Consider the following 23,361-nt stretch of genomic DNA (forward strand, 5'->3'; position numbering starts at 1 on the left):
TATCCCCTCCTCCCACCTCAAGCCGCACCCCCATCTCCTACCGACTAACCTCATCCTGCCCCCTTGACCTGTCTGTCCTCCCTGTATTGACCTATCCCCTCCCTAACTCCCCACCTACACTCACCTTTACTGGCTCCATCCCCGCCTCTTCGACCTGTTTGTTTCCTCTCCACCTATCCTCTCCTCTATCCATCTTCTATCCGCCTCCCACTCCCTATTTATTTCAGAACCCCCTTCCCCTCCCCCATTTCTGATGAAGGGTCTAGGCCCGAAACGTCAGCCTTTCTGCTCCTATGATGCTGCTTGGCCTGCTGTGTTCATCCAGCCCTGCACCTTGTTGTCTCGGATTCTCCAGCATCTGCAGTTCCTACTATCTCTGATTTAATTTTGGGCGTCCTACTTTGAAAAGTACATCATCAATTGGAGCAGCTTCAATAGGAGTAATTATGGAACTTAGAACTTCTAGGTAGAAGAGATTAAAGATACATGACAAAAAAAATTATATTGTGAAAAAATATACGGTGACAGGCATAAAATTACCTTTATAAATTCCAAAATGCCTAACTTTTTAGATACCTGCCTTAATATCTCATGATGTAAGCACACTTTGAAAATTTTATTTCATAATTGTTCCTGTGAATTAGAATCATGGAATCATAGAATCCCTTCAGTGTGGAAGCAAGCCATTCGGTCCATCAAATCCACACCGATTCTCCACAGAGCATCCCACCCAAAGTCATCTCCCTGCCCTATCCCTGTACTGCTGCATTTCCCATGGCTACTCCGCCTAGCCTGCACATCCCTGGATACTACAGGGCAATTTAGCATGGCCAATCGACCTAACCTGAACATCTCTGGATATGACTTGGGATGTTTTGTCATGTTAAAATCATTGTATAAATACAACTTGATGCTCTATGATGGAACAAGTTAAAAATGTTTCATGATTAGTCTTCTCTTTTCCAGTTAGCCAGTCTTTGAACAGTTCCTCAGGTGTAATAAGTGGAAGTAGAATGGACAAGGGTCCTTCAACAGGAATGTACTTCTTTCAGTTCAAATACCTGACTGTTATATATGGAAAGTAAACAGTGCATCAAGTTTAACTTCAGAAAATAAATATATCCTTCACTTTTTTTATGTAAACGGTTGGCTTGAATTTACTGGATCTGAATTGTTGTAAGAAATGTTCATGAATGGGTAAGAAGCTAACTTACAAGACCACAAAACTGCCCCACAAGTGTTGATGTTGGAAAACTTACATTACCTTCATGGCTACTTCATATAGTTGCTATTAAGGCTGGATCAGTGTTGGCACAGCAAGGCCCTGCAAGCAGCAAGTGGGTGATTTGTGGGATAAATTCCATGTTCTCATTACATGTTTTCCATAAAGGTAAACTAACTCTTTAAAATAACCATGAAAGCTCAAAATCCTGACACCAAAGTTCAAAATCCTGGAACTTTTTGATACATTTTTACTATAAATTACTGGGAAATAGTTACAAACTAAATAAACAGCTGAACACCATAAAAATGAAATTGAAGAGAAAATCATAAAACAGAACTGCCATTTAAAAATTTTGTTTTTGATACTGAATTCTGAAAAAGTCATAACAGACTTGAAACTTAAAAGTTTCTTTGTCCACAGATGCTGCCAGACCTGCTGAGATTCTCCATGCCCATCTCAGTATACATTTCCATAGCTAAGGGGACCAAAACTGTTCAAAGAATTTCAAGTGTAGTCTAAATAGTGCCTTGTATAGTTTTAACAAGATTTCCCTACTTTTATACTCCATTCCTTTTGAAATAAAGATCAACAGTCTACTTGCCTTCCCTATCCCACTGAACTTGTATGCTAGGTTTTTGTGATTTATGAATGAGGACTTCCAAACCCCTCTGTGCTGTAGCTTTCTGCAACGTTTCTCCATTTCAATAATATTCACTCATCTATTCATGCTACCGCCTATCCCTTCTGCCAAAGTGCATAGCCTCACATTTCCCCGCATTATATTCCATCTGCTAAGTTTTGCCCACTCATTTAACCTGTCCATACCCTTCTGCAGAGTCTTCGTGTTCCCATCCTCATCACTTGCCTTCCCGCGTATTTCTGTGCCGTCCACAAACTTGGATTAGGTACATTCACTTCCCTTATCCAAGTCATTTACATATATGTTGTAAATAAATTGGGACCCCAGTATTGTTCCCTGTGGCATTCCACTAATTACAGGTTGCCACACTGAAAAAAACTCCAAACTGTCTTCTTAGTTAGCCAATCATCTATCCGTGCTAATATAATACATAGAAACATCGAATACATGAGCAGGAACAGGTCATTCGATCTCTCCAGCCTGCTCCGCCATTCAATATGAATGGCTACTCATTAAGCTCAATACTCTAATCCCACTCTCCCTCTCTATCCTTTGATCCCTTTAGTCATATGAGCAATATCTGTCCACTTCTTGAAAACACAATGTTTTGGCCTCAACCAGTTCCTGAGGTAGTGAATGCCAGAGGCTCATCAGTTTCTGGTGAAGAAATTTCTCCTCATCTCAGTACTAAAAGATTTATCCCTTATCCTTAAACTATGACGCCTGGTTCTGGATTCCCCCACCCGTTGGGAACATCCTTCCTGCATCTAACACATCTAGACCCGTTAAAGTTATATAGGTTTCTATGAGAGCTCCCCCTTATCCTCCTAAACTCCAGTGAATACAATGCTAATAGAGTCAATCTCTCCTCATATGTCAGCCGTGCCACTCTAGGAATCAATTTGCTAAACCTTTGCTGCACTCCCTCTATACCAAGAACATCCATCCTCAGATAAGGAGACCAAAGCTGCACACGATATTCCAGGTGTGGCCTCACCAATGCCCTGTATAACTGCAGCAAGACATCGTTCTTCCTGTATTCTAATATTTCCAACACCATGGGCTCTTATCTTATTAAATAGTCTAATATCGTATACCTTATTGGACGTCTTCAGGGAATCCAAATATATGATATTTACTTCTTCCCCTTAATCTAACTTCTCAAGAATTTCAGCAAATTTGTCAGGCATGGTTTCCCCTTATGAAGACATGCTGACCCTGTAACCTTCCATTATGCATTTGTAAATGCTTTGCTAAAATAGATTTCAGAATAGACTCTAACAGATGTTAAGCTAACTGGTCTATAGTCACCTGGTTTTGTCTCCTTCCCTGTTTAAATAAAGATGTTACACTGGCAATTTTTCAATCCTCTGGCACTTTTCCAGTATCTAAGGATCATAGAAAGTCATTACTGGTGCATCCACTATCTCTGCTGTTACTTATTTTAACATACGAGGAGTCATCCCATCAAGTCCATGGGGCTTGTTGGTCTTAGAGTCAGAGATCTACAGCATGGAGAAAGGCCCTTCAGCCCATTGCGTCTGTGCCAGTCAAAAAAAATTACCTAATTATTCTAATCCCATTTTCCAGCATTTGGCCCATAGCTTTATATGTGTTGTCATTACAAGTAAACATTTAAATATTTTTTAAATATTACGAAGGTTTCTGCCTCTACCACCCTAAGGTCAGTGAATTCCAGATTCCCAACACTGTCTGGTTCTCTTTAGTTCCATCAGTTTCCCTGGTACCTTTTCTCTAGTGATATTTATTATTTACAATAGTTATTGCATTTATTTCATTTTCCCTTTCTGCCCCTTGATTATTTGGTATTTTTGGAATGCTATTAATGTCTTCCACTATGAAGACTGATGCAAAGTTCTTAATTAATTCCTCTGCCATTTCCTAGTTCCCATTATTTCGCCAGCCTCAGTATCTAAGGAACCGACGTTCACCTTGGCTTCTCTCTTCCTTTGTATATATTTGGACAAGCCCTTGCCTTCTATTGTAATATTACTTGCAAGTTTACCCTGAAAGATCATTTTCACCCCTTTTTTGGTGATCTTTTGTGGGCTTTTTAAAACCTGCTCACTCCTCAGGTTACCATTAATTTTGGCCATACTCTAATTTTTTTTTTTCAAAACTTTTCCAGTTCTGATAAAAGATTGAAAAACTGAAACGTTAAGTCTGTTTCTCTTTTCACAGAAATACACAGATTCATTGAGCACTTCCAGTTCACCACAATCCATTTTGCCTCTGCAATACTGCCCTGCTGACTTGCTTGGTTTAGGTAACAAATATTTAAGTCCAACACTGTGGATTAATTATGTTTCCAACTTCTCATCATTATGATGTCATTTTGCTGTCATCTGTCTCCTCTTCTGGTCATATTTTTGGGAAGTAGTTTGACTAGCAATCCAAAGACCCAGGCTGATGCTCTGCGAACATGTATTTCAATTCCACCAAGCAGATGGTAAAATATGAATTCAAATTAATGAATCTGGAATTTAAGAAAAAAAGCTAGTCTAATAGCAACATTGAATCTGACATAAAAACGAATCTTGTTCACTAATGTGCCTTAGAGGAGGAAAATCTGCCATCTTTACTGGTCTACCCTACATATGTCTGGAGACATATGTAGGCGAGACCAGTAAAGATGGCAGATTTTCCAGATATTTCTCCAGACATATGTGTGTGACATGTCTCATATGACGTGACAAGTCGAGAAATACTGATAATTTGCAACTATCATAATGTGATACTTATGCTAGTTCTTGTAACATAAATACGAGATTCCATGTAGTATTGAAGAATATAATGAAATTTTATTACAGCTCCTAGTATTTGGATTTGAACATTACAATCACAGACACTTGCATGTCTCGGTTCAAGCTAAGTAATTTAGATGCATTGTAGCATGCTACCCCCAATGTGTCCTGCTGCAAGAGAATAGAGAACAGTGAGATAGACAGAGGCTGAGAGCTTTGTTCCATTAGGTCACAATTGAAAGCATACTGTCTGGGTGCATAACGGCCTAGTATGGCAACTGCTTTTCCCAGCACCGTTAAGAAACGACAGAAGGTGGGGTGCACAGCCCAAACCATCACGGAAGACAACGTTCCATCCATGGACTCCATTTATAAGGCTCGCTGCCACGGAAAGGCAGTCAATATCATCAAAGACACATCGCACCCTTACAATGATTTCCTACAACCTCTTCGGTCAGGCAGAAGATACAGAAGCCTGAACACACGCATCAGCAGGTTCAGGAACAGCTTCTTCCTGCCATTTTTAGACTGATGAATGGATTGTCTAGCCTCAAATAATGCTAATCTTGCTAATGCTGATCTCGCCAAGCACACACCTTGTGCAATGTAACTATATGCCTCTGTCTAAGTCTTTTTGACCTGTACATCCTTTGCTCAGTGTGATCTGCCTGTACTACTTGTAAACAAAGCTTTTCACTGTACTTCGGTACACGTGATAATAAATTACTCAATCAATCATATTCCATGATGTGCTGACGACACCTGAACACTTCCCTTAAAAAAGGTATATTGCATATCAACAGTGGACGTAACGCATCTCCCTTTTTCCAAAGGGAAGAATCCCAAATAGAAAGACAGATTTGCACATGAGCATCTTTTATCAATTAATCAATTAATCAATTTTACAGACCTGTTAAAACAGAGCTAAAGAACATTTGATAGCTTCAATGTCGATACAACATTTTAGTTTTGACAACTAATCCTGATCTGGTGAGGTACTTATTATTCTTGATTGCTCTTGGCTGACGTTCATAGTTCATAGAATCCCTACAGTGTGGAAACAGGCCCTTCGGCCCAACAAGTCCACACCGAAACACAGAGCATCTCACCCAGACCCATCCCCCTACAACCCACCTATAATCCACTCATCCCTGAACACTATGGACAATTTAGCATGGCCAATCCACCTAGCCTGCACATCTTTGGACTAGGGAGGAAACTGGAGCACCCAGAGGAAACCCACGCAGACACGGGGAGAATGTGCAAACTCCACACAGACAATCGCCCAAGGGTGGAATCGAACCCAGGACCCTGGCGCTGTGAGGCAGCAGTGCTAACCACTGAGCCACCGTGCCGCCTAATCATCTTATTTGTCTTGGAGCTGGAGGAACACAGCAGGCCAAGCAGCATCAGAGGAACAGGAAAGCTGACGTTTCGAACCGAAACGTCAGCTTTCCTGCTCCTCTGATGCTGCCTGGCCTACTGTGCTCCTCCAGCTCCACGCCTTGTTATCTCAGACTCCAGCATCGGCAGTTCCTATTATGTCTGGTCTTATTTGTCTTGCTGCTGGCTGTGGTCAATCAGCATCATCATGTTGTTGCTGCTTCCTTCCTCACTCTGCGTGCAGAACAAGATTGTTCTGAACTGGCTTTTGTTCCTTCACAATGTAGCACCATAACTGGTGAAGACTTCACGTGACCATATCGTTGAAATCTTTGCTGTTATCCAAGTACTTGGAACTGGACTACTGTCTCGCTCCTTCTGTCCTGTATGCAGTTGTGATTGTTCTCTCCTGCTGGTGTACGTGTTTTATGCTCCTCAGTCTTTGAACAGGTAGGTCCTGTGCGTCCTTCATTCTCATTACAGTGGACGCAGTTTGAATCTCACAAATGGTTATGATGCTGAGATCTGTGTGTACTGGTAGCCCTGCCACTGCAGGACCACTGGTAAGCCATTAAGCAGATTTCAGGAATCCAAAATAAATTTTTAAAAATTTAGCTAAGAGATATGGGCATCGCTGCTGGGCCAACATTTACTGCCCATCCCTAGTTGTCCACAACAAGGTGGTGGTAAGCTGGTACACACTGCATGTTAGTGCTGGAGAGATTAAATGTTTATGGATTTGGTGCTAATTTAGCAGGCTGCTTTATCCTGGATGGCGTCAAAATTTGGGTGTTATTGTAACTGGAGAGTATTCCATCACACTTGTGACTTGTAAATGGTGGATTGGCTTTGGGAGTAAGGAGATGAGACAGTCACTGCAATATTCCTATCCTCTGACATGCTCTTGTAACCACTGTATTCATATGGCGAGTGCGGTTGAGTTTCTGGTCAATGGTAACTTCTAGGATATTGACAGTGGGGGGATTCAGCAAGGATAATGCTTTTGAATGTCAAGGGGCAATGGTTAGATGGTCTCCTTTTGGAGATGATCATTGCCTGGCATTTGTGTGGCATGAATGCTACTTTCCACTTTTCAGCCAAAACTTGATGTTACCCAGTCTTACTACATTTTTCCATGAACTGCTTCAGTATTTGAGGAGTTGCGAATTGTGCAATCTTTGGTGAATATCCTACCTTTGGCTTTACAATCGAGGAAAGGGTCATTGATGAAACAGCTGAAGGTGGCTGAGCTTAGGATGCTATCCTGAGGGATGTCCTGGAGCCAAGATGATTGAGCTCCAATAAACAGAACCATCCTCCTTTGTGTCAGGTCTGATTCCAACCACAGTAACTATTCTCCCAATTTGCATTGGTTCACATATGGCTCCTTGGTGCCATACTCGGTCAAATGTTGCCATGATGTTAAAGGCAGTCATTCTCACCTCCCCTCTGAAATTCAGCTTTTTATCCATGTTTGAGCCAAGGCTGTAATGAGGTCAGGAGCTCAGTGGCCCTAGCAGGATGCAAACTGGCCGTCAGTGAGCAGGTTATGTAAGAAAGTTGTCAGCACTGTTGATGACACCTTCCATCATTTTACTGATGATCAAAAGTAGGCTGATGGGAAGTAATTGGCTAGGATAGATGTGTTCTGCTTTCTGTGTATAGAACATATCTGGGCAATTTTCTATACTATTGGTAGATGCAGTGTTGCAGCTATATTGGAACAGTTTGGCAAAAGGGGCAGCAAGCTCAGGAGCACCTGTCCTCAGTAATATTTCCAGATTTGTTGTCAGAGCCCATATCCTTTGCAGTATCCAGTGCCTTTAGCCTTTCTTGATATTACATGGAGTGAATCAGATTCGCTAAAGACTGGCATCTGGGATGCTAGGGATCTCTGGAGGAGGCCTGAGATGCATATTGGTATGACCACATGATTAATCCATGACACAGAATTGATGATCTGTTATATAGTGTGATGTGTGCCTTGTAAATTGCACCACAGACTGTCTCTTATTTGAGTACATGGCTTTTAGTACCCTATGAAATCGCTTATCAAACCACTCTGTTCAAGTGTATTTAGGGGTGGGCAACAAATGCTGGCCTAGCCATTGACATTCACATTCACATTCCATTAGTTAATAAAGAAAAAAAATGTTGCCCATTAAAAAACTAGGTGCAGCATTTTAGATCTCCAGGTTCGATGTTATACTCCAGGCTATGGTGTAATCAAAGTCTTCATGCATAGGTTTATGATAACAAGAATCCCACCAGCCCTTATAACGAATCCTGACAGACCACTCCACAGACCTGAGGGATGTTCCTTCTAAGCTGTGTGGCTGTGTATCGAGGTTCCTCTGAGGCTCCATGCATGCCAGTGTGCTGATACACTAACGTTTAATTTTGGAAGCCAATGCCACACATGGACTTGAGGTCTGCGCACAGAGAAGAAATTAAATAGACAGGGTACTGATCCTGAGCGATGGGCTGTAAATCAGAATTGTATGCTCTGGTTGCCACAAATTCACCTTTCCACTTGAGCACAGTTCTTGCATATAGGCCAAAAGGAAGTCTCCTATTGACTGCTGATGGAAATGATTTGATCAAATGCATGTTCATACATCTCAATTTTAATATGTTTTGGGACTTTGCTGTGACTAAAAAGAAATCAGAATGTCACAGATCCTGTCTCATCATAGTTCTTAAGCGCTGCATCCAAGCTGTAACTGGGAAGTACCAGAAACAACATTCATATCACTTCAGTCCAGGGCACCAACCAAAGTGTTCATCATGTTCCCTTATTATTCAGGATGGTGAGTAATGCATACATACATGTGAACATACAAATTATGAGCATTAGTAAGCCACTCAGCCCCTCAACTTTACTCTGTAATTCAATGAGATCATGGATAATTTGTTCACATCTTCAATTCCAAATTCCCATCTACACCCAATAACCCTCAATTCCAAAGCCTACCAAGAATTCATCCACCTCTGTCTTAAAAACATTTTAATGACCTTGTCTTACCATCTTCTGAAAGTTCCAACATCACTCAACCCTCCGAGAGAGAAAACAAATCTTCTCATCCCTGTCCTAAAAGAGCAACACTTAACATGAAATCAGTGCACCTTCACTATGGACTGACCCACAAGAGGAAACATCCTTTCCAAGTTCACCTTGTCAAGACCATAGAGGGTCTTAAACACTACAATCAAGTTACCCCACAATCTTCTAAACATCAGTGGAAACAAGCCCAGTCTGTCCAACCTATCATGGCCAGACAAATTACTCACTTCAGGAAGCAATCTAATAAACCTCCTGTAAACCTCTTAACATTTTGTGACCTATGCACAATAACACTCAAATCTTGTGCAGTTCTTCTCTGTTTAAGTAATATTTGCTGTTTTATTTTTCCCATCAAACTGAACAACTTCACATTTTCCCACATTCACTCCATTTGTCAGATGATTTTTGCCCACTCACTCAATTGATTCATGTCTGTCTACAACTTCCCTATGTCTTCTTCACAACATACCTATTTTGGTATTACCTGCAAATTTAGCCACAATGCCATTGCTCTCCTTGTCGAAGTCAATGATATAAACTGTAAAATGTTGAGACCCCAGCATGGGACTCCAGTCATTACATCCTGATAATCAGAAAAATGCTCATTATGCATACTTTGTTTTCTGCCTGCAGCCAGCCAATCTTCTAACTATGCTAATATTTACCTCCTACACCATGAGTTTCTTTTATCTGCAATAACCTTTAATGAGTCAACTTATCAAATGTCTGCTGGAAATCCAAATACAGTATGTCTAATGCTCCCCTTTAACAAACAGTGCACATATTACTTCTTCAAAGAACTTCAGTAAATTGGTTATACACAATTCCCCTTTGACGAAACTATCCCAACTCTTCCCTTGTTTTTTTTAAATGTCTAGCTAGAATCTCTTTAATGATCCATTTTAACACTTGTTCAAGTCTCATGATTAGGATTTATTAGCAAATGTATCAAGGTCGCCAAGTCCATTTAACTATGCCCAAAAATAACCCTCCAAAGTACATGGTGCAGAAATTAAGTCATAGTCATACAGTACAGAAACAGCACCTTTAGTCCAACTTGTTTGTGCCAACCAGCCATCCCAATCTGACCTAGTTCCATTTGCCAGCATTTAGCCTAAATCTCTCTATTCATATACTCAAACAGATGTCTTTTAAATGTTGTAATTGTACCCGGCCTCCACCACCTCCTCCAGCAGTCTCCAATCAATACAACCATTTCCTCCCATGAAAGCAAATGACTGTGGGTGCTGGAGAATGTCAGAAATAAAAACAGAAGGTGCTAGAGAAACTCAGTATGTCTGGCAGCATCTGTGGAGAGAGAAATAGAGTTAACATTTTGAATCCAATATGATTCTTATTTGGTTCCAAAAAGTCATTTTGGATTTGAAATGTTAAATTTATTTCTGTCTCCACAGATACTGCCAGACCTACTGAATTTCTCCAGCACTTTGTGTTTTTATTTCAACCATTTCCTCTCCTTGGATCAAAATGAACCAGATAAGAGTTGTCAGATAGTGTGCCAGTAGCTTCCAAATTCTTCCAAGTTATATTAATGCTGCACAATAAGATGCCAACATGGTATCAAATGGCTGAAAAACAGAAGCCAAGTATAAATTCAAAATTTACCATGATAAAGCATTCCTGCCAATTGACATCACTGTCTTCTTCACTGCTTTGAAGCTTTGAAGTGGAAATGTGACATTCTGTGCTGATCCTTGGCTCCTGGCCCTCATTCCCTCCCACTGCTCACTGTTTGAGACAGGAACTGGGTGCCAAGGTTAACAAATAGAACTTCACAGTTACATTCCTCAGACTTAAGAAAATGATAAGTTCACAGCTAAAGGCAAGGAAATACAGTATTTGCAACATAACTAAAAAGTCCATCCATCTGTTGCTGTTTTGCATTACACCTACCCTATCCCTCCCCAACTTAGGGAATAACTGCAAGGGTGAAATGCAAACAGAACACAAGTATAATAACGCAGGGTGCTTCTCAGCCATAACTTGTTTTAGAAACTAACTAAGGCTACTGGAAAAGCAGAATAAAAAGCATGCCGAAGTTCTAATATAAATCAAAAGTAATAAAAATGATCGAGTCACAAACAAAGTTAGTGTCAGCTAACTTTGTTATTTCAGTTGGTAGCACTCTCGGTCATGAAATTCACAGTTCAAAGCATACTCTAAAGCTTCAGTAGAAACACCCAAGGCAGATGCTCCAATCGGAACTGAGGGAGTGCTGTACCATTGGAGGGGACATCTTTGGTTGAGATGTTAATAATTTTTTAGTCATTAGTGGGGTATGAGCATCTTTGGCGTTTATTATAAGAACAAATTACTACAGATGCTGGAATCTGTACTGAAAACAACAAATGCTGGAGATCACAATGGGTCAGACAGCATCCATGGAGAGGGCAAGCTAACGTTTCATCTACACTCAAAATGTTAGCTTGCTGTCTCTCATTGGCATTTATTATCCATCCCCAAGCAGCCAGAAGGAGGCTAAAAGTCAATCACACTGCTGCAGATCTGTGATCTGCAGTCACATGCAGATCCCATCAGGTAAGAATGGCAAAGTTCCTTCCTTAAAGGACACTAAGGTGGGCTGTTACAACAGTCGACAATAGTTATAAAGTAGTCATCAGGCTAGCTTTCAATTCCAGAGTTTCAATGAATTCAAATTTCACTATCTGACATGATGGAATTCAAACCAATGTCCTGAGAGCATTAACCTAGGGTTCTGGATTAGTAGCACAGCGACATCACCATTACACCACCAAAAAGGCTCCATCTGCTTGCTTGGGTTGACGTAGAAGGTCCCATGAAACGATTTTGAAGAAAAGCAGGGGCGTTCTATCCATTGGCCGAGTGACAGGCAACAAAGAATAATGGTCAATGGATACTTTTTGGGCAGGAGGAAAGTTTATAGTCGAGTTCCCCAGGGTCCATATTGGGCGCCTTGCTTTTCCTGATATATGTTACTCATCTCAATCTTGGTGAGCAGAACACAATTTCAAAGTTTGCAGATGATATGGAACTTGGAAGAATTGTAAACTGTGAGGAGTACAGGGTGAAACTCCAAAAGGACACTGACAAATTGGACAAATCGGAGGAATGGGCAGATAGGTGATGGATGAGTTTATTAAAGAGAAGAGTTACATGTGAGTTTGATAGGAAGAATGTGAAAAAGACAACATAAAACAGATTGTACAATTCTAAAAAGGGGTGCAGGAGCAAAGGGACCTGGATGCAAAAGTGCAGGGATCATTGATTGTGGCAGGACAGGTAGAATGAGCAGTTAATAAAGCCTTTAGTTACCTTAGTTTTCTTAATGGGTGCATAGAGAGCAAGAGCAAGAAAGCGATGTTGAACTTGTATAAGACACTTTTTAGACCTCAGCTGGAGTATTATGCACAGTTGTGGGTGCCACATTATAGCAAAGATGTGAAAACATTGGAAAGAATGCAGATTTTTTCCTAGGGTGGAGGTAGCTATTATGAGGGAACGTAGTTTTAAAGTGAATGGAGGTAGATATCGGGGAGACGTCAGAGGTAGGTTTTTTTACTCAGAGAGTGGTAGGGGCGTGGAATGCATTGCCGAAGAGGGTAGTGGAGTCGGCCTCATTAGGGGCATTTAAGCGGCTATTAGACAGGCATATGGATGATAGTATAAGGTAGGGGTAGAGGTTAGATAGACCTTAGGATTAGGGTAAAAGTTTGGCACAACATCGTGGGCCGAAGGGCCTGTACTGTGCTGTACTGTTCTATGTTCTAAGTGATTTACAACAATGGTCCCGGGGTTGAGAAACTTCATTTAGAAGGATAGACTGATTAAGTTGGGACTGTTCTCCTTGTAAAGAAGGCAACAGACTGGACATTTGATATATGTTTTCAAAATCATGTGCAGGCTGAATAGAGAAGGTAGAAAGAAGCTGCACCCACTCATTAAAGAAAACAAGAATAAGAGGGTATAGATTTAAAGTGATGTGCAAAAGATGCAAGGGTGTGAGAGAAAAACTTTCTCACACAGCGAATAGTTAGGATACGGAATACACTGACTGGAAATGTGATGGAGGCAGGTTTAACTGAGGCATTCAAGAGGGCATTGAATGATTTTTTAGATAGGAATGATGTACAAGGATATGAGGAAAAAGCAGGAAATTGGCACTAATGTGATATTAAAGAATTCAGAACTGTTTATGGACTGAATGAATCAACAAAAGATAAACTATTACACATGCAATAAGTCTGTCTGGAATAAATTGTTAAGGAACAAAGACAAACTGTTACACAGGGACTAAGCAATTAGCCATGTCTTGGCAGGATTACATAAACAAAATTGCTTTGACACCTGCTTGATAAACTGGATGCTTTATTGTCACATGGACAACTGATTGCCCTGCAGAAGAATTTAAAGAGTTAACTGCAGGAAAGCTGTGACTTTGAACAGACAGTGAATGCCAAATGGAACAAGAATCAAAGAAATTACTTTGTGATATGAAGGCCAGCTGCAGACTTGCAGTAATTTGGATGAAAGGACTTTTAGAAAAAAAAATCAATATCACACATAGCCCGAAGGACGAAAATCTGTATAAGAATCAAACACCAGAATTCCACCTTAGCGGAACTTCGAATTACAAGACTGCCCAAGGATCAAACTCTGGCAATTCCCCCCACCAGCAACAGACCACAGCTGGTTGAACTCCTGGCCAGATTTCACCATTAATTGGGTAAAAGCTAAGTTGGGGGTTGCAGGCTTCTACTTCCTTACTTAAGGGGTCTTATATTTGGTTGTTACATGCAATAAAGTTTGAATTATTGTTTCAGTATTTGAATATGAGATTTCTTAATAAATAGTTGAATTAAAAGGTAACTTGTAGTGATTTACCCACAACACTAAGCAATGGAGCTCATTTGTAGATAGGCCAAATGGCTGCCTCCTGTGCCGTAACAATTCTGAGATTCCACGTCCTGACCAATATTTATCCCTCAATCAACATTACAACATACAGATTATCTAGTTTTTAATCACATTGCTATATCTATGAGTTTAATGCATGCAAATTTGTTGCCATTTTTCCTACATTAAAATTGTGCTACATACATGCAAGTCTTTTTTTTCTTTAACAATTACTTTGCTCAATTAGCAGAAAACAGTAAGCCTGCTTTTATGAGTTCAAAAGTATAGGTTTGCATTTTTTATTGGAATAAAGTGTTGTTCTGGAACATTCTTTTTAAACCAGATGGTCATGGGATGAACTTAAAAACATGATTCCTCACAATATTGTTAATGCTTTGTGATTCCTTACCATGACTTGGGAATCCTTCTTCACCAAATAGCCTTGGTTCAAGACGTTTCAGAGAACTTCTCCCTTTTAGTCGAACAAGCAGCTATCAAAATAAATATTTCAATAATGAAGTAAAATTCCTAATAACTTCAAATTTTACTTACATCTATATACAACTGTGTTGTGACAACTTTTTTTTCCTCTGCTACTGGTCACAGCTACAGGACCTGCTGGAAACAGGTGCAGATTGAACATTAATTGCTGTTTTCTTTAGTGTCCAATGATTATGATTATTATTGGATGATATATCTCTTAAAATTATTACTGGCTGAGACATCTGTCTCTGGAGAACGCTTTGACATTAAGCCTGGTGCGTCAGGACACACTTTCAACCAGTTTTTTACCTGTTTGGAGACAGGCTTTTTGCTTGACTACAGCAGTAATGAGTTTTCAGTTGAAAGGTTTGAGCTGTACTTTATGGTCTTTCATAGAAACATATATGATAGGAGCAGAAGCAGGCCATTCAGCCCTTCGAGCCTGCTCCGCCATTCTTCATGATCATGGCTGATTGTCCAACTGAATAGCCTAATCCTGCTTTCTCCCCAGAACCTCTGATCCCATTTGTCCCAAGTGCCATATCTGGTCACCTCTTGAATACATTCAGTGTTTTGGCATCAACTACTTTCTGTGGTAATGAATTCCACAGGCTCACCACTCTCTGGGTGAAGAAATGTCTCCTCGTCTCCGTCCTAAATCGTCTACCCCGAATCCTCATACTGTGACCCCGCTTCTGGACACACTCACCATCGGGAACATCCTCCCTGCATCTACCCTGTCCAGTCCTGTTAGAATTTTATAAGTCTCTATGGAATCACCCCCTCATTCGTCTGAAATTCAGTGAAAACAATCCCAACCTAGTCAATTCCTCCTCATATGTCAGTCCCACCATCCCCGGAATCAACCTGGTAAATCTTCGCTGCACTTCCTTGAGAGCAAGAGCATCCTTCCTCAGAAAAGGAGACCAAAATTGCACACAATATTCCAGGTGTGGCCTCACCAAGGCCCTATACAACTGCAACAACACATCCCTGCTACTGTATTCAAACCCTCTCGCAATGAAGGCCAACATACCATTTGCCTTCTTTACCGCCTGCTGCACCTGCATGCTTACCTTCAGCAACTGGTGCACAAGGACACCCAGGTACTGCTGCACACTCCCCTCTCCCAGTTTACAGCCATTCAGGTAGTAATCTGCCTTCTTGTTTTTGCTTCCACAGTGAATAACCTCACATTTATCCAAATTATACTGTATCTGCCACGGATTTGCCCACCCACCCAACCTGTTGAGATCATGCTGAAGGATCTCTGCATCCTCGTCACAGTTCACTCTCCCACCCAACTTGGTATCATCTGCAAACATGGAGACATTATATTTTGTTCCCTCATCCAAACCTTTAATATATATTGTGACTAGCTGGGGTCCCAGCACCGATCCCTGCGGCACCCCACTTGTTACTGTCTGCCAATTTGAAAAGGAACCATTAATTCCTAGTCTTTCCTCTTTGCCAACCAATTTCCTATCCATCTCAATGCACTTCCCCCAATCCCATGTGTTTTAATCTTGCATGTTCATCTCTTATGTGGGACTTCGTCAAACGCTTTCTGAAACGTGAATGTTGTCCATCACCTAATTGTATTTAAGTTGAGTGGCATAATAGGCTACTTCAGGTAAGGTTAGTCCTTCCTTAAAGGACATTTAGTGATCATTGGTAAGGAATACTGGAATCTATTATAAAGGATGTGATCACTGGATATTCAGAAAATAATGTCTGATTGGACAAAATTAGCATGGATTTATGAAGGGGAAATCATGATTGACAAACGCAGTGTTTTGGGGATGCTAATCATCAAGGGAGAACCAATGACTGTAGTGTATTTGGATTTTCAAAGGCTTTTGATAAAGTCTTACACATAAGGTTACTAAACAAAATTGAAACAACTGTAATTGGGAGTAATAGGTTTGCATGGATTGAGGATTGGTCAACATGCAGAAAGCACAGTAGGTATAAATGGGCCATTCTCTGATTGGTGGGCTCTATGTGCAGACAGGGAAGAAGGTACTGCTATTTTGCTTCTGGTATTTGCCTTGGTTCATGTAATAGTTCCTTGAAAGTGGAGTTGCAGAGAGACAGGGTGGTGAAAGAACGTTTGGCACGTTTACCTTCATCAGTCAGAACACTGAGTATAGGAGTTGAGACATCATGTTGCAGCTGTACAGCACATTGGTGAAGCCACTTTTAGGGTACTGCATACAATTCTGGTCACCCTTCTATAGGAAGGATGTTGTTAAACCGGAGGGTGCAGAAAAGATTTACAAGGACGTTGCTGGGACTGGAGAGTTTGAGTTATAAAGAGAGGCTGAATAGGCTTGGGCTTTTTTTTCCTGTGTGTCAGAGGCTGAGGGGTGGGCTTGTAGAGATTTATAAAATCATGAGAGGAATGGATACAGTGAATAGCCAAAGTCTTTTCCCTAGGGTGGGACAGTCCAAAACTAGAGGGCACAGGTTTAAGGTGAGAGGAGAAAAATTTAAAAAGGACCTGAGGGGTAAATTTTTCATGCAGAAAGTGGTGCGTGAAAGAGCTGTCAGATGAAGTAGTGGAGATGGGTACAATTACAACATTTAAAAGGCATCTGGGTGGGTATATGAATAGGAACGGTTTAGAGGGATGTGATCTAACTGTTGGCAAGTGGGACTAGGTCAGATTCGGATGTCTGGTCTGCACAGATGAGTTGGACCAAAGGGTCTATTTAGTGCTGCATAACTCTACGACTCCACTCATTTTTCAAAAAGATTTTTTAACTGTTTGATACAAGTGAGAGTGGCTTGCTAGGGTATTTCGAGGACACATTGAATGCCCAGAGTCACAGAGGCACCAGCCCAGGTAAGGATGGTGGATTTCTTTTCTTAAAAAGGCATTATAGGTATATATGGACAGGAGTAGGCCATTCAGCCCTTAAATCTGTTCCACCATTCAATGAGATCCTGGATGATCTGTGGCCTAACTCCATGCACCTGCTCTATGGCCCATATCCCTCAACACCTTTGCTCAACAAAAATTTATTTACTTCACATTTAAAGCTAATTATTGATTTAGCATCAACTCCCATTTGTGGAAGAGAGTTCCAAACCACTACCACGCTCTTAGTGTAGACATACTTCCTAACATCTCTCCTGTACAGTCTGGCCCTAAATTTCAGACTATGCCCACTAGTTCTAGAATCTCCAGCCAGAGGGAATAGTTTATCTGTACTTATTCCATCTCTTAATATGTGAAGACTTCAATTAGTCACCCCCTAACCCTCTAGAGAAACCAGACCACATTTGTATGATCTCTTCTCATAACTTAACTCCTGGAGTCTAGGTATTATTCTTGTAAACCTATGATGTACTCCCTCCAAAGTCAATATATCCTTCACAAGGCGCACTGCCTAGATCTGCTCACTGTATTCCAAGTAGACCAGCTAGATTTTTACTACAATGACAATGGTTTCAGATTATAATCCAATGACTTACAATTCCAGATTTTTCCATTTACTGTCGTGAGATTTGAACCCAAGACCCCAGAGCACTAAGTGTGTTTCTGAATTACTAGTACAGTGACAATACCAATATACCGTCACCCAATAGGTTACTATTAAAGCTGTTTTACAGAACTATGTTGCAAAACAGAAATGTGTTTTTTTTTCAGTAATTTTGTGGCAATGTTATTCTTTTGTATCCTAACACAAATTTCAGCCTCTCTCTCCATATTCCTTGGTGAAAGAAGACATGGTTCCTCTTCCGAATCAGCCTCTCCTTTATTCACTCATGCTCTCCTATCCCAACTTACCCACTCAACCTCTGCTCTCCCTCTCTAGCCCTATTTCTCCACTCAATCCAGAAATATTTATCCACTTCTCTTTCTCCACTCTCCCCCAAACACTAGGCTTTCCCCACTGCAGAAAAGTGGGAGAGCAGGAGTGCAGCGGAACAGCAGCCAGTGCCCAAATTCTGGACCCTGGATCCCAGCCCTTGCCCTCAAAGGCACTTTGCGTTGCAGTTGCTTGTTCTTAAGTTTTTAGCTGGCAGAGTGATAGCTTTGGGAAAATCAAAAACCCACACACTACAAGGACACCACTGGACAGGATTAAAATGAGGGAGTTGTTATTATGAAGATGAATTTGATAACAATGGTGACCAATAAATACAATTCACCAAGTTAAAATTACTTATTTCCACTGTGATATTTTTCAATTTGGATGTCAGAATGGTGTCCAAAGTAATTCTGAAATATATTTAGTTGCTGTTGAAATATACTTACTGTGTCCTGGAAAAGTCAAGTAAATGTGTTAAAACAGCAACATTTTATATCCTTATAGTGGTAAGTATTTGGGGGTAGTTGAGAGGAAAATAGTTGTACTGGCAATATGTGTTGAGCAATTGAGAGGACTAAGGTAATCATAGTTTTCCTTTTATTTTTCCTGTCAAAATGATCAATTTCACATCATACTCCATTTTCTGGATCTTGGCTCACTTAGTTAAACTATATCTTTTTGTAGTCCCCTTATGTCCCCTTCATAAGAGATAGTAGGAACTGCAGATGCTGGAGAATCTGAGATAACAAGGCGTACAGCTGGATGAACACAGCAGGCCAAGCAACATCAGAGGAGCAGGAAGGCTGATGTTTCGGGCCTAGAATTCTGATGAAGGGTCTAGGCCCGAAACGTCAGCCTTCCTGCTCCTATGACACTGCTTGGCTTGCTGTGTTCATCCAGCTCTACACCTTGTCCTCTTCATAACTTTCTTTCCTATCCATGAAAAAGGGTTCCGACCCGAAACGTCAGCTTTCCTGCTCCTCTGATGCTGCCTGGCTTGCTGTGTTCCTCCAGCTCTACACTGTGTTATCTCTGACTCCAGCATCGGCAGGTCTTACTGTCTTATGATGAGAGAGATGGTGGGAGTGTTGGTGGCATTTTTTTTAACAAATGACTTAATTTGTGTCTAGGGAGTAGCATTGTAAAGTTTACAAATGAAACAAAATCTGGCAATATAGTGGTGATGAGGATAACTGTAGACTTTAGGGTGGCAAAGAGGGTGGCAAAATGATCAGCAAGGATGTCAAGGCATTGAGAAAGAGCAGAAAAGATTAACTAGATGAGTTTCAGGGACAAGGAACATCTTTTATATAAAGACTGGATAAGTTGGGCTGTTCTCCTTGGAGAAGAGTTTGGAGGGGAGCATTGATAGAGGTTTTCAAATTTGAGATCTGGGCAGAGCAGAGAGAGAAACTATTCCAAGGTTTTTGAGAAGATTTGAAGCTCGGGTTGTTGACTTGCTTGTCAAGTTGGTCAATTTGTTTGCAAATGTTTCGTCACCATGCTAGGTAACATCAGTGTGCCTCCAGCTTCAACGGAGGCACATTGATGTTACCTAGTATGATGACGAAACACTTGCGAACAAACTCACCAGCTCGACGAGCAAGTCAACAACCACAAACTATTCCCATTGGTGAAAGGATAGAGGACCAGACAGCATAAATTGAGGTGACTGGCAAAAGAAGTCAGGCGACATGAGAAAAAGCCTTTTAATACAGTGAGTAGTCAGGATGTGGAATTCACTGAGAATGTGTTACCCTGCCTCCACTATCAAGGCACTCGGAGAGAATTAGGTTATCTGAAAAAGAAAACAGGTGCAGGGCTAGAGGGAAAAACACGTGAATTTCTCCTTCAGACATGTTGAGTTGAATTGTCCCTTTCTATACTGTAACCATTCTATGATCCTGTGATTATGTGAAGTATAGCAGATGAGCTCAATACAGAGGAGTCTGAAGTGATGCAATTGGGAACAACTAATACGGAAAGACTGCATGCAACAAAGGGCGTGATTTTGAAAAATCTCTGATGAGCAGAGCTGATATGCACAAAACCATGAAGATGGCAGAGAATTGATGAGGTGATTATGAGAATCTGGAAAAGCAACGACTGTTCTCCTTGGAACAAAGAATATTGACAAGTTACCCAATCGAAGCTGTCAAGAATGACAAGGATTTTTGTTCAAGCAGGTTGGGAAGGGATGCTCTTTCTGGCATGTAGGTCAGTAACCACAAACCACAGATTTTAAAATCTTTGGAAGAAGATCTAGAGGGGAAATGAGTTTTTCAGTTACCGATTCAGAGTGCTTTCCTAGAAAACCAAATGGAAATTGAGTCCCTAAATAATTTAAAATAGGAGTACCTCAGTTAATGGAGGGTAATCAGCTACAGGGTTACGGGTGGTAGAAGTGGGGAAAGCAGGTGAGAGACTAGGCTTGACTTCTCATTATACAAGACAGCACAGGTACACTGAGCTGACTGGCTGCAAGTTTCTTTGGTTCTATAAACAATTTTCATTTACAACCAATATTGAATCATGATTAAATCTGAACACTTACTGAGGCAAGATGAATACAATCGCAACAACAATTTAATGAGGCGCAATCTCCAAAAATAAATAAGCTCTTTGAAAAAGGGTATTTCATAAATATGGTCAAACAAAAAACGTATTTAGTGCAAATGACGAAGTGTTGACAAAAACTAATAAAACAAACGAGATAATGTTGAGTGTGACTGACGAGAGACAGAGAATGAATGAATTATGAGAAGTTTTAAAACTTAAATGCCACCCCTCTGTGTTAGACCCACATCCCTACTTTATGTCTGTAACCCATTCTTGTCCTCATTCTCGATTACATATCCACATCCCTTTTAAAATGATCTTAGGGTCAGTTCCACCATATTTTCAAGGAGACCATTTCAGATCCTGATCACCCCGAGGGAAAGAAAACTTCAACTCCCCTCTAGATCGTGTACCAAACGATTTCAAAGTCTCGAGCCTCTGTCTGCGCTTGAAAACAAAAATCACTACAAAACGTGGTTCAGGTAGTTCAAGTTTGAGGGGAGAAAATGAACCTCTCCTGCTCCCCGTGTTGTTTTAGACAGGATCCACCAAAGCAGCTTCACTGAAACATCAGCCACAATCTCTAAGGAGACCCAATCTCTCCCTCCGCTTCTTCTTACCTCCGTGCCCGATTCTTTCTCCCGAAAATCGCTGGTCATAACTGAAAAGCTTCTTGCTCACGACAAAGCAAATGTCAGGCAAAATAAGAGCAGCTTACAACCAGCATCGGCCATCTTCCTTCACCTCTGACCCTCCACTTCCTGCTCCTCCTGGTTGCTGTAGGGACATCAAACATTGCTGCAGTTTTGTTTGCATTTATCTTATCCTCTTAACATCCTTTTAAAATATATTTCAAAGAATGAGGATTCCACTATTGGAATAATAGATAGATCATAATAATGGGTTGCAAACATTACAAATGCGTGATGTTCTGCCCTGAATACATAAATAAGTGCATTTTTAAAAAAAAGTCTTAACTGTGAAAGGGAAAACATCTTTTATTTCCTATAATTGCAACTTTATTTCATTTGCTGTATTACTGTTTCAAAGAATTTTATCTTAAAAATGCCAATTATGTCTCCATATTTCTCATTTCTAATTCCTAAAGCAATTTCAGAATTTTGACAAGGAGACAACATGAGTAACTAAACACACATGCCAATTAACATTAAAGAAAAAATCTTGTGTAAATATACAGGGTGTCAATGAATAATTATATTTGTTGTTGGATTGCAGATTCCAAGATGTAATTTTAATGTTGCATGCTACAATTCATTCTGCTTTAATTGAAAACTTAAACCCAGTGGTCTCATTCATGACATACCACAAGTGGAAAATCATTATGACAGAAGAGGCTATTCAGCCCTTTGACGCCATACTGGATATGCAATCCTGTCAGCCACTGCAATAATTGTAATAAGGTCAGTAAGCTGGATGTCATAGGATATGTGTTCCCTGATTGAGGCTGTTAATCTGGTCCAATCAGGGAGCACTGGCTGACATATAAATAGGGCGAGTGTCCCAGATTCTGGTGCCTGACTGTGTATATGGCAGTACTATAAGTCCAGGACTGTGCATGTGTAAATAAATGGTGACTTGGTGATGAGATACCAGCCTCTGTTGAGTTATTTCAGTGATATATTTATACATATAGCCCTGCAGGTTTCCCTCAAATACTCACCATTTTTTGTTTCAAACTGTCCATTGTCTCTGCCTGCACCACCCTCAATGGGTTCTAGGTCCTAACCTCTTGCTGTGAACATAACTCATTCTCATGTTCCCCTTGCATTTTTTTGTGTTAAACCTTAAAATTGTGTTCCTTGGACCTATGCAATTACTAAGGCTAAGCACATAGAACATAGAACATTACAGCGCAGTACAGGCCCTTCGGCCCTCGATGTTGCGCCGACCTGTGAAACCAATCTGAAGCCCATCTAACCTAAACTATTCCATTATCATCCATATGTTTATCCAATGACCATTTAAATGCCCTTAAAGTGGGCGAGTCTACTATTTTTGCAGGCAGGGCATTCCACGCCCTTACTACTCTCTGAGTAAAGAACCGACCTCTGACATCTGTCCTATATCTATCACCCCTCAATTTAAAGCTATGTCCCCTCGTGCTAGGCATCACCATCCGAGGAAAAAGGCTCCCACTGTCCACTCTATCTAATCCTCTGATCATCTTGTATGTCTCTATCAAGTCACCTCTTAACCTTCTTCTCTCTAACGAAAACAGCCTCAAAACCCTCAGCCTTTCCTCATAAGACCTTCCCTCCATACCAGGCAACATCCTGGTAAATCTCCTCTGCACCCTTTCCAATGCTTCCACATCCTTCCTATAATGCGGCGACCAGAACTGTACGCAATACTCCAAGTGCGGCCGCACCAGAGTTTTGTACAGCTGCAACATGACCTCATGGCTCCGAAACTCAATCCCTCTACCAATAAAACCTAACATACTGTACGCCTTCTTAACAACGCTATCAACCTGGGTGGCAACTTTCAGTGATCTATGCACATGG

The 23,361-nt window shown here is 40.8% G+C and overlaps 1 protein-coding gene across 2 annotated transcripts in view; it reads right to left on the minus strand.

The window, feature by feature from the left end:
* Positions 1-23,361, minus strand: part of xrcc2 (X-ray repair complementing defective repair in Chinese hamster cells 2) — a 134,685-nt gene that overhangs the window by 11,114 nt on the left and 100,210 nt on the right. Inside the window, exons 1-3 of one of the 2 annotated variants that reach the window (XM_048612270.1) lie at positions 22,161-22,231; positions 21,457-21,613; positions 14,383-14,464 (exon numbers count right to left, since the gene is read on the minus strand). In XM_048612270.1, the coding sequence (XP_048468227.1) occupies positions 14,383-14,464; positions 21,457-21,495 (121 nt within the window). In that variant the 5' untranslated portion in view covers positions 21,496-21,613; positions 22,161-22,231. Of the gene's footprint in view, positions 1-14,382; positions 14,465-21,456; positions 21,614-22,160; positions 22,232-23,361 lie in introns of those variants that run through there. The other variant, XM_048612264.1, reaches the window with a different exon arrangement.

This window comes from Rhincodon typus, chromosome 2 (genome assembly GCF_021869965.1).
Source record: "Rhincodon typus isolate 14 chromosome 2, sRhiTyp1.1, whole genome shotgun sequence".
Taxonomy (NCBI): Eukaryota; Metazoa; Chordata; class Chondrichthyes; order Orectolobiformes; family Rhincodontidae; genus Rhincodon; species Rhincodon typus.